At 46.4% G+C, this 18,422-nt stretch overlaps 1 protein-coding gene and 1 long non-coding RNA gene across 2 annotated transcripts; one reads left to right on the forward strand and one right to left on the reverse strand.

Moving 5' to 3' along the window:
* Positions 1-13,723: 13,723 nt before the first annotated feature.
* LOC132220730 (uncharacterized) lies at positions 13,724-14,242 on the reverse strand. The gene is made up of 2 exons (XR_009449851.1): positions 14,164-14,242; positions 13,724-14,023 (listed from the first exon to the last, which is right to left on the reverse strand). It is a non-coding gene; the product is annotated as an uncharacterized LOC132220730 (long non-coding RNA).
* Positions 14,243-14,405: 163 nt separating this feature from the next.
* GJD2 (gap junction protein delta 2) lies at positions 14,406-17,531 on the forward strand. The gene is made up of 2 exons (XM_059674351.1): positions 14,406-14,968; positions 15,933-17,531. Exons 1-2 carry the CDS (start codon positions 14,898-14,900, stop codon positions 16,825-16,827), a joined length of 966 nt encoding a protein of 321 aa, XP_059530334.1. The 5' UTR covers positions 14,406-14,897; the 3' UTR covers positions 16,828-17,531.
* The last annotated feature ends 891 nt before the right edge of the window (positions 17,532-18,422 follow it).

The raw sequence follows: 18,422 nt of genomic DNA on the forward strand, positions 1-18,422 counted from the left end.
AAAATTTGTGGACTCAGAGTGGGGTGGTGTCCTTCAGCCCAGCCTGCGCCCTCTCGCATTCCAGGAGCCCTTGGAGGATGTTTGACTGACAGCTTAGGCCCACTTTCAGTGACCCCATCTTCTGGCTGAGAGGTGCTTCCCCTGTGGGAGTTCACTGACCACCAGGAGGAAGCCTCTGCGTTGAGTGTCTTCCCCCTGGTGGTCAGTGTGCATCATATCAACTGGTCCTTCCACCATTCAGCCGATTTGCATATTAGCCTTTTATTATATAGGACTAGAGGCTCGGTGCACAAAAATTTGTGCACTCGGGGGGGGAGGGGGGGTCCCTCAGCACGGCCTGTGCCCTCTCGCAGTCTGGGACCCCTCGGGAGATAACGACCTGCTGGCTTAGGCCTGCTCCCGGGTGGCAGAGGGCAGGCCCAATCCCTAAGTGCAGCCCCTGGTCGGGCTCAGAGCAGGGCCGATCAGGGGGTTGGGGCACCGCCACTGTCACACTCAGGGCAGGGCCGATGGGGAGGTTATGGCTCTACCCCGTCACACACAGAGCAGGGCCCGTGGTGGGGGGGGGGGGGAGTTGGGGTGCCGCACCCTGTCACACACAACAGAGCAGGGCCGATCAGGGGGTTGGGGAGCCACAGCCTGTCACACACAGAGCCTCAGGGCGATCAGGGGTTGGGGAGCTCCCCCCTATCTGGCACAGAGCAGGGCTGATCAGGGGTTTGGGGTGCCTTCTCCTGTCACGAACAGAGTAGGGCGGGTAGGGAGGTTGTGGCCCCGCCCCCTGTCACACACAGAGCCACAGGGCGATCAGGGGGTTTGGGCGCTGCCCCCTGTCACGCTGCTCCAGGGGCCAGGAGTCCTCGCAGCTTCACTGATCCCGGTGCTGGGAGGCATATTACCCTTTTACTATATAGGATAGAGGCCTGGTGCATGGGTGGGGGCCGGCTGGTTTGCCCTGAAGGGTGTCCTGGATCAGGGTGGGGGTCCCCACTGGGGTTTCTGGCCAGTCTGGGTGAGGGGCTAAGGGCTGTTTTCAGGCTGGCGGGTGACTGAAGCTCCCAACCTGTCTTTTTTTTCTTTTTTTTTTCATTCTGGGCCAGCTTTATCTCTGAGGCTTGGCTCCAGCTCTGAGGCCTCGGCTGCTGAAAGCAGGTATCTGGTTTGTTTGGGTTCTATAATTGTAATACTGTTGCGGTCCTGCTCACTCCAGCTCTGAGATCCCGGCTGGCTGAAAGCAGGGATCTGCATTTGTTCAATAATTGAAACAATGTTGCAGTCCTGCTGGCTGAAGCCCGGCTGGCTGAAAGCAGGTTTCTGGGGTTTTGTTTAGCTTCTATATTTGTAACAATCTTTCTTTAACTGCAAGCTCAGAGGCTGGCAAGGCAGGTGGGGAACTTCCTCCGTCACTGAAGCAAGCAAGCCTCCTGTTCGCTTCAAGCTGCCTGGCTGCCGGCCTTGGCAGTTAATTTGCATATCACCCTGATTAGCCAATGGGAAGGGTAGCGGAGGTATGGCTAATTACCATGTTTCTCTATTATTAGATAGGACTAGAGGCCTGGTGCACAAAATTCGTGCAAAGGGGAGAGGGGTGCCCTCAGCCCAGCCTGCACCCTCTCCAATCCGGGACCCCTTGGGGGATGTCCAACTCACAATCCAGGACCACTGGCTCCTAACTGCCCCCAGCCAGCATGGTTGCCCCTTACTACTCCCCCTGCCAGCCTGGTTGCCCCCAACAGTCCACCTCTGCCGGCCTGGTCATCCCTAACTGCCCCCCCTGCCAGCCTGTTTGCCCCCAACTGCCAGCCTGGTCACCTCCAACTGCTCCCCTGCCAGCTTGGTCACCCCCAACTTCCCCCCCTGCTGGCCTGGTCACCCCTCACTGCCCCCCTCTGCCAGCCACGTCGCCCCTCACTGCCCCCCCCCACCCCCTCCGCCTGGTAGCCCCACACAGCCCGCTGCTCAGTTGTTTGGTCATCCCTCACTAACCCTCCTGCTGGCCTGGTTGCCCCACACAGCCTGTTCGGTTGTCCATTCGGTTGTTTCGGATGTGACGGCCCCTGGCTCTTTATATATATAGATATATTCCCAGGAAATACATTTTGAATGAAATGTGAACCTTTCCTGTATGACCTATCCATTCATCAGAAATGCTATGTGGATTCCATTTCATCCTATCAACACACACACACACACACACACACACACACACACACACACGCCAGTGTAATAGTGACATATTTCAGAGCGCCTCTTGCATACCACTTGGAAGGTCACTTGTGTCCGTTAGGGCATGCTGCCTGTGCATAGAATGTTTTAGGGCCATACCTGCCACTGGTTGTTATTTTCTCTGGGGCTAGCAAATATGTTTATGAATATCCTCAGTGATGGCAAACCCAGTCTTGCAAGAGGGGTTTGATTTTGCAAATGGCCAAAGTCATTCGAGATTAATGGGACAATGCGAGGAAGCCTTCCTTCCACCTTGAACACTGGAAGAGCAGAAGAAACCTGAACCTCAGCTCACAGCTGCCAAGAAACTACATGATGCAGGTGCAAGTTGTTTTTTTATTCATCTTTTAAATCCAGATTCATGAAAATATGTATTTTCAGCAGCCACTAATGGAAATAAATTGGTAATTAAGCTGGCTCATACAACTTGCAGCAAAGCACGAGGTGTGATTTTTCAAGTAATGAGGATTTTCTTACATGCTAACAAGAGGTTCTACAGACAATTCCAAAAGCGGAGCCTCAGAAATAGTTTGTTATTGAATCAAATTTGCAGTAAGTTTACATTCTCCTAGGGAGACAACTTTTACTGGTGTTCTGCCTCCCAGGATTTGTTTATCAACAACAACGTTAGTCTCCTTAGTCCTATTTTATAGTTGCACCATCTTTAAACAATATTATTTTAAATGAGTGGTCAAAATCTCAGGAACTTTCCAAACACTAATGTCTTGTCATCTCTTCCTCCTACAGAGAACCCCACCCTCCACCTAGACTTTGCTCTGATCCCTGCGGGAACTACACAACTCAGGCAAAACATGGGTTTCTAAGGGGAAAAAAAAGGAAAAGAAAAAGATGCACAGGAACCCTGGCCTCCCTAATTGGGAGACCCATCCTTACCATTTTTTAGAAATTGCTAGGTACCAAGGGGCTACTTTCCATAATTTATTTACTGCGCCCAGGGATGAGCATGTGTGAGGTAACACAATTCAACTGATCACGGAGGTATTTATGTTGGCCATTGCAATCAGGGCCTATTTGTTTCCTACATCATTAAAGAGGATTATGAGTTTTGGATGGTTCCTGAAAATTCATTTAGCTCATTACTCTGAGAGCACATGGGGTTAAATACCAGAGGTGATTCCTTGGCACAGCCAGAAATTCCCCAGGAAGGATGGTAAGTGTGTATGGGTTACTTGATTGTAATCTGTCAGCAGTGGCAGTGGTGTCTCGAGTTTCCCTGCATCTACTCTTGCCCACCCCCTCCAGTGTATTCTCTCCATAATGCAAATGGATTGAGCTTTAAAAAACAAGCCTAATCGTGTCACAACCCTCGTACAAGCCTTCAAAGCTGCACATTCCTTCCAGGGAAAATGCCAACATCTTCACTCTGACTTATCAGGTTATGTATGATCAGACCCCCTGCCTGCCTCTCCAGCCTGTCTTAAACCCTCCCCCAGGACTCTGGGAACCAGACAGGGGGACCTTGCTAGTCCCTGCCTGCTGTTCCTCCAGCTCAAAATTCTCCTCTTCCACCCCTTTCACCTGCTTTACTGTTATTCACCCTTTGGATCTAAATAATGCTTTTCATAACTGACCCTTCTCCACAAAGCAAGTCAGCCTCTCCCTGCCCCATAATATACTCGGGGCTGTGTATCTGAGTTATCCACTGGTAGTACTTATCACAGCTTTAATATTTCACATGAGCATTTGAAATTATTTGATTAATCAGGATATGTCTCTCCTACTAGATTGTATCCCCCTGGCACACAGTAGGCAATAAATAAGTCTTCTTTGAACAAACAAATAAGTGAAAGGGTCAAGAATCTGTATGTGAAGATGGCGGCATAGGTAAACACCGGAGATTGCTGCCTCGCACAACCACTTCAAAAATACAACTAAAAGATGGAACGAACATCACCCAGAACCACAGGAAGGCTGGCTGAGTGGAAATTGTACAACTAGAAATGAAAGAGAAAAGCATACCGAGACTCAGAGGAGGCGCAGTGCGGAAGTAAAATACTAAGGTTCTGAGGTGCGTGCGGAGTGGGCTGGTGGCTGAGGGCGCAGTCGTTTTCAATCGGGAGGGAGTCTCAGGCTCTGAGCTCCAGTTTTGGGCGAGTCTCTAGGGACCCAGACTCAACCAGGAGAAGCAGGACTATCTGGCAGTGGTCATAACTCGAGGGCAGCTTTCTCTCCGAGGGGTTTGCAGCAATTACCGGGACATTGAGAAGCAAAGCCTCTGAGGGCAGGACTGAGAGCAGCCATAACTGCTAGCCCCACCCTGTTGATCCTGTGGGACCCGCCCCGCCCAAGCCCTGCAGGGAGGCTTTTGCTGGATAGCCTCAGGCAAAGGCCAGAATTAGCACCTCCCTAGAGATCCAGGAGCCAGGAAGCCCAGAGGTCAGAGTGGGACCATCCAGTTTGCAGCTCCGTGGAAACATAAAGGACACACTCAGGGGGCAGACTCAGTGAGCACCAAAGCCCCATTGAAGCAAGTCTTGCCCCAGAGGGGTGTCTCCAGCACAGAAGTTCTCCCACTGCAGACACAACTGATTCTCACAGCTAATTGGCCTGGAGGCCAATTCCTCCCAGTGATACCTACAACAATCAAGGCTTAACTACAACAAGACTGTGCACAAAGATCACAAGGTGGTAAACCAAGAGTGTCCTCCTCAGGTAATTGGGGAGGCTGAACCACTGGGCCCTAGAGGACACTTGGCACAGAAAACCACTTTATCAACACAGGGAAGCATAAAAAATGCGGAGACAAAGAAAAAGGACACAAATGACAGAAATGGAGGAAAGCAAACTACTTTATATAGAGTTCAAAACCACACTTTTAAGGTTTTTCAAGAATTTTCTAGAAACTGCTGATAAACTTAATGAGACCTACAAGAAATCTAATGAGACCCTCGAGGTTGTGATAAAGAACCAACTAGAAATTAAGCATACACTGACTGAAATAAAGAATATTATACAGACTCCCAACAACAGACTAGAGGATTGCAAGAATCAAGTCAACGATTTGAAATACGAAGAAGCAAAAAACACCCAACCAGAAAAGCAAAATGAAAAAAGAATCCAAAAATACGAAGATAGTGTAAGGAGCCTATGGGACAGCTTCAAGTGCACCAACATCTGAATTATAGGGGTGCCAGAAGAAGAGAGAGAGCAAGATATTGAAAACCTATTGGAAGAAATAATGACAGAAAACTTCCCCTACCTGGTGAAAGAAAGAGACTTACAAGTCCAGGAAGCGCAGAGAACCCCAAATAAAAGGAATCCAAAGAGGACCACACCAAGACACATCATAATTAAAATGCCAAGAGCAAAAGACAAAGAGAGAATCTTAAAAGCAGCAAGAAAAAGAAAGTCAGTTACCTACAAGGGAGTACCCATACGACTGTCAGCTGATTTCTCAACAGAAACTTTGCAGGCCAGAAGGGAGTGGCAAGAAATATTGAAAATAATGAAGAACAAGAACCTACAACCAAGATTACTTTATCCAGCAAAGCTAGCATTCAGAATTGAAGGCCAGATAAAGAGCTTCACAGATAAGAAAAAGCTAAAGGAGTTCATCACCACCAAACCAGTATTATATGAAATGCTGAAAAGTATCCTTTAAGAAGAGGAAGAAGAAGAAAAAGGTAAAGATACAAATTTTGAACAACAAATACACATCTATCAACAAGTGAATCTGAAAATCAAGTGAATAATCTGATGAACAGAATGAACTGGTGATTATAATAGAATCAGGGGCATAGAAAGGGAGTGGACTGACTATTCTTGGTGGGGGAAGGGGTGTGGGGGATGCAGGAAGAGACTGGACAAAAATCGTGCACCTATGGATGAGGACAGTGGGTGGGGAGTGAGGGAGGAGGGTGGGGTGGGAACTGGGTGGAGGGGAGTTATGGGGGGAAAAAAGAGGAACAAATGTAAAAATCTGAATAATAAATATTTAATAAAAAAAAGAAAGTACTATACAAAAAAAGAAAGAATCTTTATGTGCAAAGATAAATATTAATGGGTTGGTGGGGTTTGGTTGTAGCAGTGCAAAAGTACACACAGTAGATACATGTACACATCTATCAATTTTCTAATGATATTATAAGATGACAAAGGGGGGGAGACAGAACATAACTAGCTGATAAAGAGTGAGTACCATGCTATTCATCTGTACATCCATCTTTCAGTCACTATTGTTCATTCAGATGCCAAAAGGTAGAAAAACTTTCTATTTGAACAGTTGGCACTATAATTTCCCTTAGGAGGAAAATTGTCTTGGTTGCAATGACAACACAAAAGACTATGGTATTTAGATCAATAAGTGGGTACCCTTCCCCCCTTCCCTACTCCACCCAGCAATGGCAGAAAAATATAGTCTAAGCATGTGGCTTTCTATATGCACAGGGTTCCTGGCCTGTTGCAGAGATGAAGTTTACAGAAACTAGAGGAAAAAGTGACTAGCTCAGCTCTTAGGTGCTCTTGGGTGAGTCCTCTCAAATGCCAATTGTCACAACTTGGTTATTAATATGAACTATATGACAGACATTTGATTACTATTTATTTATTTTTAAAATTTATTTTTTGTTGTTGAAAGTATTGCAGATATCCCTCTATTTTTTTCCATTGACCCCCTCCACTCAAAACCCCCACCCCAGGCCTTCATCACGCTATTGTCTGTGTACATGGGCTATGCATATAAACTCCCGGTTAATCTCTCCCCACTACTCCCCACCCCCACCTTCCCTCTGAGATTTGTATGATGGGCATTTTAAAATAGAGACCACTAACATATAAACTGACATGGGCAAGTACACATTTGACTAAAACATTGACATTATAGATATTAGGCAGTAAAATCAGAACTTTATTGTAAGCAATGACACATCTGAATTATATGCTTACCTTTTTGGAAGACCATTCCACCTCTGCATGAAATAGGAAGAATAATTAATTATTGACATCAGGATGGACGCAGTGATGCTAGGGAACAAACTACATGGACTGTTCTTCTTCTGCTCTGACTAAAAGATATAATCGGATGCAATGATTTCATTAATACACACATGGCCCTGTAATGGAAATACAGAGGACCAGATGGCCGGGAGTGGATTGATATGAAAAGAGATGGGTGTTTGCAGTTTAGCAACTAACTACTTAGCCTGTATGGATTATACTAAATACTTATAGAACCACACAACACATTTTCAGAATGAAATTCTGGCTTTGTGTCTAGAAACACTATCCCCAGCAGGAGGAGCGCGCCTGCTTTACCGGACTGCAGTAGGCAGGGCTGCTGTGCCTAAGTAGTTGGTGGCATTGCTGCAGTAGTGCTCAAACTTGCCTGCATATTGGAATCACCTGGAGAGGCTTCAAACAAACAAACAAACAAACAAAAACAACATATGGGGCTCACTTCCAGAAATGCTAATTTAATTGGTCTGGGATATAACCTAAGCATTGAGATTTTTCAAAGCTCCCTGGATGATTCTAAGGTGCAATAAAATTTAATAACCATTGCATTAATGTGATTCCTGTATTTCCACATGTAGGAACACTTTATAGATCAATAAAAGAAGCAAGAGCTTGTGGTGTGATTTGGGAGGGCTCAGAACAGCCCTTGCCCCAAATAGCTATTCTCGCCTTCTCTGTAGTGTTTGGAAAACTACCTAGAAAAATTCATTTCTTTGAATGAAGGCTTTGCAACTTAAATGAGGATCATTCCTTTGAGAAGGATAATACATTAAGTGGTTATCAGTTATTAACACCCTGGTGTGCTTGCTTACTGATTACTTTCCTTTATGGTGGTGGAGTAAGGGGCAGGAGTGGGGGAAGTTCAGTGGTGGGAGCTCAGAGGTCAATAGGCTGTGGGTTCAAGGCAGGTTCCAGGGATGGGAGATTAGCCCAAAGGCAGTCTGTAGTCAGGATGGAATGCTGAGTTTACATCCAAAAGAGAAATTTGGCCCTAGCTCGTTTTGCTCAATGGATAGAGTGTTGGCCTGTGGACCGAGGCATCCCAGGTTCAATTCCAGTCAAGGGCAAGTACCTCGGTTGCAGGCTCCCTGGCCCGGGCTAGTACAGGAGGCAACCAATCAATGTGTTTCTCTCACATCAATATTTCTCTCTGTGTTTCCCTCTCTCTTCCACTCTCTCTAAAAATTAATGGGAAAATAATCCTCCAGTGAGGATTAAAAAAACAAAAAGAGAAATTTGGTGTGAGGGTTCTGAAGGTCAGAAAAGACTATGAATCAGATCAAATGAGCAAGTTAAAGTCTGTGCTCTTGGCAAACCTTTGGCTGACTGTCAGAATACTGTAGCAAGGGAGAGGGACATGTGGTGAGTAATGAATGAGTGATAGCCCCTTTTCACTCTCAGCTCCAGAAACAAGGGGCTCTCCATACTAGACTTGGGCTTTGGTGCCCAAGAAGGATCAAAAGGCAGGTAGGAAATCACAAGAGCCTCTGGGCTGAGTAATACCTGCGCCTCCAGCTTCCTGGCAAAAACAGGAATTGGTTGAATTTCAGGAGGTCATGTTACCAGGCAACCAACCAGGTAAATCAATGTATGATTATGAAAGTAAGGAAGAACATTGAAAACAAGCTCCATGTCTTAGAGAGGGTGCCTTTTGGGATGAATTCCAATTCTACATAATTATCTTGACTGTAGATATGAAGCAACAGAATGAATCCAACTTTTAGCAGCACGCTCTGAGGTGGAAGCAGCACATGTGGGAACTAACATATATTCTCCCAGCTTAACAATCCGCCAAAGGCAGGTCCTGCTCATGTGCACTTACCTGCAATTTCCTCATCTCATTTATACAGACTGGAAACGCACTCAGCAGGAAGCCCAGCTATACCCAGCATGGCTGGAATTCTAGCCGGACAGTGACAATGAGCGGGTGCCCAGACTCTTCTGAATGACTTTTGAATAGTGCTGACTTAAAAGAAACCTCTCCCTGCAGGTTTAATAAGACCCCCCTGGGAAGCTCCTGATGTGAATGGGAATCACGACTTGACATAAATGTGAAAGATTATGTGTCCACGGGGTTGATTTGATTCTTACAGGAGTGTCCCTTTATTTGCTGTGATTTCACACATCTGCTTTGGCCACAATGTCTTATTACATTAATTCCTGTGCTATCATTACACATAGGTATATTCTCTATATACAAGGTGGGTGGAGAATGAGGAATTTGTACATGTGATTTTTTTTTAAAGGGTTACATCGCCTTTTATTCAAAGGACTAGCCAGCAGAAAATGTTAGATTGCCCAGTATTTGGAATCACACTCCTTGGGACTGAGACGCAGTTTGGCATTTGGGTCCATAGATTGCAGAATAGCTTTAAAGGTAACAGGCTCAGGAGCATCCTAGGCCACACAGACAACCTCTACTTATGATTGGTGGGTTGGACAGATTTACTCCTATAGGAAATGTCTCTAAATTTTGTCTGGACAGTAAAATCAAAAGTCTTTCCGCTCAATATTTTAGCTAGGGCTTAATAGGGGAGGAAATACAAGAGAAGAAAGGAGAAAAATAACTTTGCAGCAAAGAGGAGGAGATTTCATTTGCCACTTTGTTCTTTTAAGTTTCACAAGGCAGGTTGGGTTTGGCCCATCAGAAGCAGTTTGATGGTTTCATTAGGAAACAGATGTATGTAGGCCACTGGGGGAGATAAAGCTCAATTAATCCTCGCTGTTTGTGAATGAAATGTGGAGGGCTTTAACACAGGGACCAATCTCATACTGAATGCTGTCCTGGAGCCACTCAAATCCCAGGAGGCTACATATGCTGGCACTTCCTGGAGCCTATGCACCAGGGCTGTGACCAGCTTTCTGCACCCGCCTCTCCGATGCTACAGTGCAGGGCTTGCAAGCTCAGCAGCATTCTTTATGTTCGTTCAGCAGGTGTTGGGACCACAGAGAGGGAGAGCAGCACAAAGTAAGAGCAGTGGTTAGTGTAGCAAGAAGGCTTTCGAATGAGGGATCCAGGCTGCTCCAAGGATGGAGGGACTTGCATGTGGCAAAAGGAAACCCCTTTCTCCTCTTGCTTTGAATAAACTTAGGTCCTGAGGGAGCCAGGACCCACCTCTATTTAGGGAACATGCAGCTTTCCCAGGTTGAGGAGGATAAAGAACCAGAGTCACTCTCCTACTCCTGCAATAAACTTCAGATTCCACAAGCAGACACTATGGAACGCACCATGAAGCATACCCTCCATGCCTCAGGACTTTATGGTCCAGGAAAGGGAAGGTCAACTGATTCACTTTCATTCTTACATCTTATACAAAGTTCCTGGGGAGGGTTCATTTATTGAAGATTTGAAGCTGCAATGCTAACAGGGTCACCTGGGAATCTGTGGTTGAGAAGAGAAGGAGGTTCTAAGCTCATATAAGGTAAGAGCTAACCCAGACACAGCCATTCAGTAAACTGTTAGTAACTCTCCACTCCCTGTATTAGAATATTCAACTGTGCCCTCCGTTATGTGCCTTTACAGTTTTTCCCACTAAATGGGAGAATATTTCCCTGCTCTATTAATAAAAATTACCGTGTGGTAAGACATGGCTTTGCAAAGCCACCAATCCAGGCAGTAATTTCCTTTAGATACTTGCAGGTGGCTATGCCCTCATGATCCAAACAACCCTAATTCCCCTTTTCTTTTTCAAAGGTCACATTTTCCATCTTTTAAAATTATTTGATCCTCAGGAATGTTTGAGGTCTTGCTCCCTGGCATATGTAATCAGTTTGGCTCAAATAAACTCTTTTTTAAAATTAATTTTTAAATATATCTTTATTGATTTCAGAGAGGAAGGGAAAGGAAGAGAGAGACAGAGACATCAATGATGAGAGAGAATCATTGATCTGCTGCTTCCTGCATGCCCCACACTGGGGATCAAGCCCACAACCTGGGCATATGCCCTGACCAGGAATCAAACCCTGATTTGTAGTTCATAGGTCGACACTCAACCACTGAGCCATGCCTACAGGGCTAAAAAAAAATTTTTTTTAATTATTTGGTTTTCTCTAAGACTCTTAAAGAACACTTGCCTCATAGCTTTTTCCTTAGCTACTTGTCTGACTTTAGGCAAGCCACCTAATTTGGGGGTCAATTTTAACATCTGTGAATGGAATGGATTGGATTTCCTGATTTCTATCCTGCCCTAATACTCACAGAAGCAAAAGTACTCAACTTCTTATTGTTATCAGAGCCAATGGAAATAACTTAATGAAAAAGCAGGTAGTTAAACCTCACTTCCATAGATTTTAATTTAGCAGGTTTTGGGTGGGACCCCAGAATCTGTATTTTTAATGAGTAGCCCCAGATGATGTAATGTTTTTACTGTAAGTTCCATTGTTTTTTACCCCAAATAATTACACTAATAGAATAAGTGAGTTTTAAGTAAGAGCTAAAGGAAAGAACTTCCCAGGTGACTTAAATGGGGATTTTCAATCAGAGGGGACTTGAGACAGTAAGAATCTAGCTGGATGAGACAATGGCCCTATTAGAGCAAACTATTAATTGAAAGCAGCATTGATTGAGCTCAAAAAGGGAACACAACATCATAAGTGTAAAACAACTTATGAGTGATTTTTAAAAATAAAAACAGTTAAGCCTGACTCGCTTGGCTCAGTGGTTGAAGATCACCTATGAACCAGGAGTTCACGGTTGGATTCCGGATCAGGGCACATGCCTGGGTTGTGGGCTCTATCCTACAGTAGGGGGCATGCAGGAGGCAGCCAATCAATGATTCTCTCTCATCATTGATGTTCCTTTCTCTCTCTCTTCCCCTTCCTCTCTGAAATCAATAAAAATATTTTTTAAATAAAAAAAATAAAAACAGTTAATTGTTTTCAAAGTGTGGTAGGGATAATAGATTTTAACCCCAAAACAGGCTACCAAATTTAAGAGTTGAGTCTTTTCAAATATAGGTTCTGTGTACAGGTGCTTTTGTGTGTTTATACACATGCATTATGTATACATGTGTTCATATGTTGAATCTATAGGACATATTAAAGTATAATTCACAATAATAAACTAATAATTAACAATGTAGTAATAGCCTAGTGCTTGAAAATTGCATTATAAGAATATTTGAAATATATCTGCTGCAATTTATGGTCTTAAGATATCATCTTTAAGAATCTGGAAAAGCCACATGTGTAGAACATCATGATTTTGAGTTGTGTAGCCTTATTTCAGACATTTAAAAATGTTAAACAGATTTCCCGTGGGACTTTCTCACTCATTCATTCACTCCCTGCCCAAGATCTTTTACTCCAAAAGTGTCTGCCAGCAAAGGCGGGAATATAGGGAGGCAGAGCCTAAGGGAACAGCGGGGAGCCTGAGAAAACACACCAAGTCTGAGTTGGGGGATCACCATTCCATTTGGAAGCTGATTGGACAATCAATTATCCATCTCCTTTTTTTTTAAAATATATTTTATTGATTTTTTTACAGAGAGGAAGGGAGAGAGATAGAGAGCTAGAAACATCGACGAGAAAGAAACATCGATCAGCTGCCTCCTGCACATCTCCCACTGGGGATGTGCCCGCAACCCAGGCACATGCCCTTGACCAGAACCGAACCCGGGACCCTTCAGTCCGCAGGCCGACGCTCTATCCACTGAGCCAAACCGGTTTTGGCTATCCATCTCCTTTTTTGAACAGGCTGAAGCTCTAACCACTGAACACACAGGCCAGGGCAATCATCCATCTCCATTTTTGCACCTCCTCCCTGCCCTGCAGGAAATAGAAAGTGCCCGCTTTAGCCCTAATGTTCCATTTACACCCTCTACCTTTCTCCACTTTCAGTGGGCTCTTTTACTTCTCTGCAGTGAAAAGCTGCTTCCTTGGGGTAAAGGCGTCAGGCCTAGGAGAGATCTTACTGGTCCCTCTTACACTGAAGCTTGGGTTGTGCCTTTGAACTCTGCACTTTATGCAGACGTGCATTGTTAATAGATCCAAGCCCATGCCATGTGCCCATCTTCCCTGTCCCGGCCACCAGCTTGGTTGCTCTTGAACTGAAGGCTCACGGTGGTGTGGGTTATGTAATCCTGCTATGTGCCATGATCGCTGTGGATAAGTAAGACTTCATCAGATGCCTAGAATGAGTTAGCAACCCTTTCACAGCTGTATTTTTAAAAAGGTGACAACTACTTACCCATTTGGTACATGGAATATTCCCAACTGCTGGGTCTCCTAATACTGACCCTGAGCTCATTAGCAGCCTGGTGTGATTGTTTCCATTTTCTAGAGACCAATTAAGCAGTTGCTCGACAGAACTCACAACAAAAATGTAAATTTAAAAACCTGCTGGTGGAGGGGAGAAAGCCAAGGCAGGCGGGCTAGGGAAAGAGGAGTTTGGGTGAGGATGTGAGCGGCTCTGTTTCTGCTAGTGGAGTACTGGGCCTCCTTGAGCTCAGAGTCCACCACAGTTTACCTGAGAAGCACCCCCTCCCCCCATAAATAAATAAATAAATAAATAATTGAAAAAGAAAACAGCAGAGACCTTTAATCATGACCACCCACTGGCCCACGCAAGACACCTAATTACAGATTTATGCCAAGACCCCCCTCCTCAGAGGCAGCTTCACACCAGCGTTTCAGCTTCAGCCTAAATGGACTGTGTGTCATCAAGCTTCCCTCACCCCTGCACCGGATCCACGGAGGCATCAAACCGCAGGCACATGCTGCACCGTGTAGTCCTCTCAAGGGAGATTGAAAAACGTCCTACCGTCGTCCCCATTCGCCTTCCCCAACCAGCATCTCCCTTTAGAGAGGGAATTTCTGTGGCCTCCTAGAAGACAAAAAAGCAAAAGATGAGGTTTGTACATAGCGAGAGGCTAAACTACCTGCTTCGGTCCCTCCCCGCTCACCCACGCGTCTGCTCCCGGCCCCGCCTCCTCCTGCAGGGGCCGGATGGTCAGGTGAGGTTACCTGGGCGCAGGAGAAGCCCCGAGGGGCGGTGCGATCCTGTCTTTCGGAGTCGCCCCATTCCCCGCCCCCAGGGCCGCAGGACTCTTCCCCCCTCTGCCCCCGCGCGCGTCCCCTGCCCCTCGGGCTTCAGCGCGCAATGACAGCCGCGCGCCGCTCGGCTCCCCTCCACCGACCTGGCGTGACGCAGGCGGAGACTACTTAAGGGCGGATTAGAGGCGGCGGCCGCGGATTCCCAGCCCGCAGCCGGCTCTGCGCGCTCCGCCCCGGCCTCGCAGGTGGCAGCGCGGGAGCGCTCAGTGCAGACCGAAGTGCCAGGCACCCGGCTGGTGCCCGGACCCTTTCCCGGCCCCCAGACCCGGGGGTGAGTGGCGCGCTGAGACCTCTCGGGAGGGCGAGAGAGTTGGAGGAGCTGCACGCTGCCTCCCCGCCCCGCCCCTCGCCCGGGCACCGTGGGCTCAAAACCTGAACCCCGGACGGCGCGGGAGGTCGTGCCGGCTCTCTGGACCGCGCCAGCTGCCCCATCAGCCGGGGTGCGCTTGAATTTCTTTCCCCATTTTTCTCTTTTAAGTACAATAAACGGGAGAGGAGATTCGTGGATTTTTTTTTTAATTGTTTGCTTCTTTAATTGCGGGGCAATTCGCTCCCAGCGGGGACGTGCGGCCCGGGGTGGGGCCAGGAGCAGGAAGGTGCCCGGTGCTGCCCACTCTTTGTCTGCTGCCTCCGGATGCACAGCGATGGGGGAATGGACCATCTTGGAGAGGCTGCTGGAAGCCGCGGTGCAGCAGCACTCCACTATGATCGGGAGGTAAGGGCGCCGAGCCGGCTGTCGGGCGGCCCCGGGAGTCCCTTCTCACATCCAGACTGAGCCCCAACAGCCCCCAGCCCATCCCCTGACCCTTCCCATCGTCCTCAGCCCATGCGTCTGTGTTCCCGCATTGAGAGATTACCGGATGCCCACCCCCTTCTTCAGCTGCTCCTACTCAGCGCCCCATCCCCTCCCTATGAAGCAACACAGGGGGTTCACTCTTCTCCCAATGGAAACGGAGTTGCTGGCTCAGCCATGGTCCCCCCACTCTTGGGAGTCCAGCCAGTCTCCATCCGGTTCCCTAAATAGAATCTACAAGGAAGGCAGGATTGTATTTGGACAGAGGAGGACAAATGGGAAGATGGATTTGCTCTTCAGAGCAGATGTATCTTTCCCCAACAAATTTTTATTAAGCTAAACCGATTTGGCTGCTAAAACTTAACTGTGTCAGAAACCTACACACCCAATATTGTAATATACTGTATATATGTATATTCATAGCTATCTGTTTATGTAAAGCATTAAGTTCAATATTCATATGGAAGATAAACATCCAATCCAGTTGGAGTACTTATATACACTGTGTAGGTTTTGAAATGTATTCTGTTCAGATATTGGGTGTGCCTTTGCCATATCCAGAGGGAAGGCGTGTGTTGTGCCTCTGTGCATTCCACATATACAGATGAAACCTGTCTGTGGCAGATGTGCCATGCCCAATGGACAGAGAACTATATATCAGACATCCCTGTCATATGAAGTGCTCCCAGCACCCAGCAGAAAGGGAAGAGACACAGGCTTCCTAAGATCTCTAGTTCAGTACCATGCAGGGCTGGACAGCTCCGCAGTCAAAGGTCCTCTATAAACAACAGCAGGGAAGGGAGGAGCAGGGAAGGGAGGGGCAGGGGTTTCCTAAATCAGTGACTCAGCCCACGAGAACCTCTCTCCCTCCCTCTCCCCTGCTCAGGATCCTGTTGACTGTGGTGGTGATCTTCCGGATCCTCATTGTGGCCATTGTGGGGGAGACAGTGTACGATGACGAGCAGACCATGTTTGTGTGCAACACCCTGCAGCCTGGCTGTAACCAGGCCTGCTATGACCGCGCCTTCCCCATCTCCCACATACGTTACTGGGTCTTCCAAATCATAATGGTGTGTACCCCCAGTCTCTGCTTCATCACCTATTCTGTGCACCAGTCCGCCAAGCAGCGAGAACGCCGCTACTCTACCGTCTTCCTAGCCCTGGACAGAGACCCCCCTGAGTCCATGGGTGGTCCTGGAGGAACTGGGGGTATGGGCAGTGGTGGTGGAAAACGAGAAGATAAGAAGATGCCAAATGCCATCGTCAATGGGGTGCTGCAAAACACAGAGAACACCAGCAAAGAGACGGAGCCAGATTGTTTAGAGGTTAAGGAGCTGACCCCAAACCCGTCAGGGCTGCGCACTGCAGCTCGATCCAAGCTCCGAAGGCAGGAAGGCATCTCCCGCTTCTACATTATCCAAGTGGTGTTCCGAAATGCCCTGGAGATTGGGTTTCTGGTGGGCCAATACTTTCTCTATGGCTTCAGCGTCCCAGGGTTGTATGAGTGTGACCGCTACCCCTGCATCAAGGAGGTGGAGTGTTATGTGTCCCGGCCTACTGAGAAGACCGTCTTCCTAGTGTTCATGTTTGCTGTGAGTGGCATCTGTGTTGTGCTCAACTTGGCCGAACTCAACCACTTGGGGTGGCGCAAGATCAAGCTGGCTGTGCGAGGGGCCCAGGCCAAGAGAAAGTCAGTCTATGAGATCCGCAACAAGGACCTGCCCCGGGTCAGTGTTCCCAACTTTGGCAGGACTCAGTCCAGTGATTCTGCCTACGTGTGAAGGGACAGGTTTGGGGAAGGCCCAGGGGATGATAGGTAGCCCTGAGGCAGATGACTGTTTGAGAGTGGCTAATATCTGCCCTCAATTATTTGACTCTCACGATTGAGATACAGGAAAAGGCTGGTTAGGAGAAGATGTTGCATCAATGGGAGAGGAGAGAAAGAATCATTAGGACGTCACACCACTGGTTCCACAGAGACAATTGGGTAGAGTGATGAGATGGATGAGCTGGCCTTTTTTGGATCTTTTAACTTTATGGCCTAGTCTGATCTTGATAACAGTGGACTTGTACAGCTACCAACTAGGACTTAGCTCTGCTGAGTTCTGTATCCTGGTGAATGGTGTAAGTGAAATTCTTCATTGGTACAAGATTTGTGACTTATCTCAACACATCCCTTCATCCTAGGCTGCAAGACAAACATCCTGGAGGCATTCTTCATGTATCTCCCTGATCAGCATGCCCCTTTCCTCAACCCAAGATAGCATGCCAGCTTTTTTTTTTTTTTTTTTTTAATCTGGCCTTACAGTAGACCTAATATGGTTTACCTGCAAGCTAGAGGGAATTACTTGGGATGCTTTTTTGGAGAATGGTCATGACAAAGGCTTGCATTAGAGTCCCATATGACTAGCCCTTAGTCATTATGAAAACCTTAGGAATGTCTCAATATTTCCAATTTTCTAGCTCAAACTGCACTGGTGCTCTTTATTAGGGATAGGGTTTGGGTGGGAGGGAGGGAATTGCAATATGCAATTATAAAACTTCTGTGAGATGATTATTGCACTGTTAGGCATGTGTTTATGAGCTTTGGGATACTTTTGCCTTCCAGTATGTGGACTTTGGATAGCATTAAAAATATTTTTTGTTAATATCAAAGGTGTCTACTCGAGCCACAGAATTTCTAGCTGGTGTATTCCATTTATTTTCTAATATAGTTTTGTTGTGCAACACAGCTGCACTTCATTTTGCCACTGTTTGAGTTTACCCGTGTGCTCACACCAGAGACCTTAATCAGCCCATGTCAACCCCTATTTGTTATTTTATCAGTTATTTTTGAAATCTCCACAAAATCACTAGAACTAAATATTATCGGGTAACATGTGTTTATGAATGCTTAAGACATATACCAAAGGTTTAAAAACCTATTGCTTTGGACTGTGAATATATTTCCCTTTCTTTGGTCTTATCTATTTAAGTGCCATACTATACCTTTTATATCCACTGTATATTTAGTTAAAACATTGGCCAAGAGTAATATTTGGATAATGTACTTTTATGAGTCCTGTTTCCTTTCCATTATCATTATCATTTTTATTTAGATATGGATGCAGTGTAACACACAACTGAGGATTTGTTTAAAATAAAGTTCTTGCCTTTTTTTGGTAAAATGGGAAGTCTGCATTTTTCTATTTTGATTGGGGTTCTATTTATTTAAATATATGTTCAAAATGTTTTATTACATATTTTAAAATGCAGAACACTGGGGGCAGGAAGTGAGAGATGGATGAATAGTATTTGAGGGATGACCAATAAAGTCCAATTAGTCATTCACAGATGAGAAGAGCCTCGTACATTTTATGAATGTTTAGAAGAGTGT

Source organism: Myotis daubentonii, chromosome 1 (assembly GCF_963259705.1).
Source record: "Myotis daubentonii chromosome 1, mMyoDau2.1, whole genome shotgun sequence".
Taxonomy (NCBI): Eukaryota; Metazoa; Chordata; class Mammalia; order Chiroptera; family Vespertilionidae; genus Myotis; species Myotis daubentonii.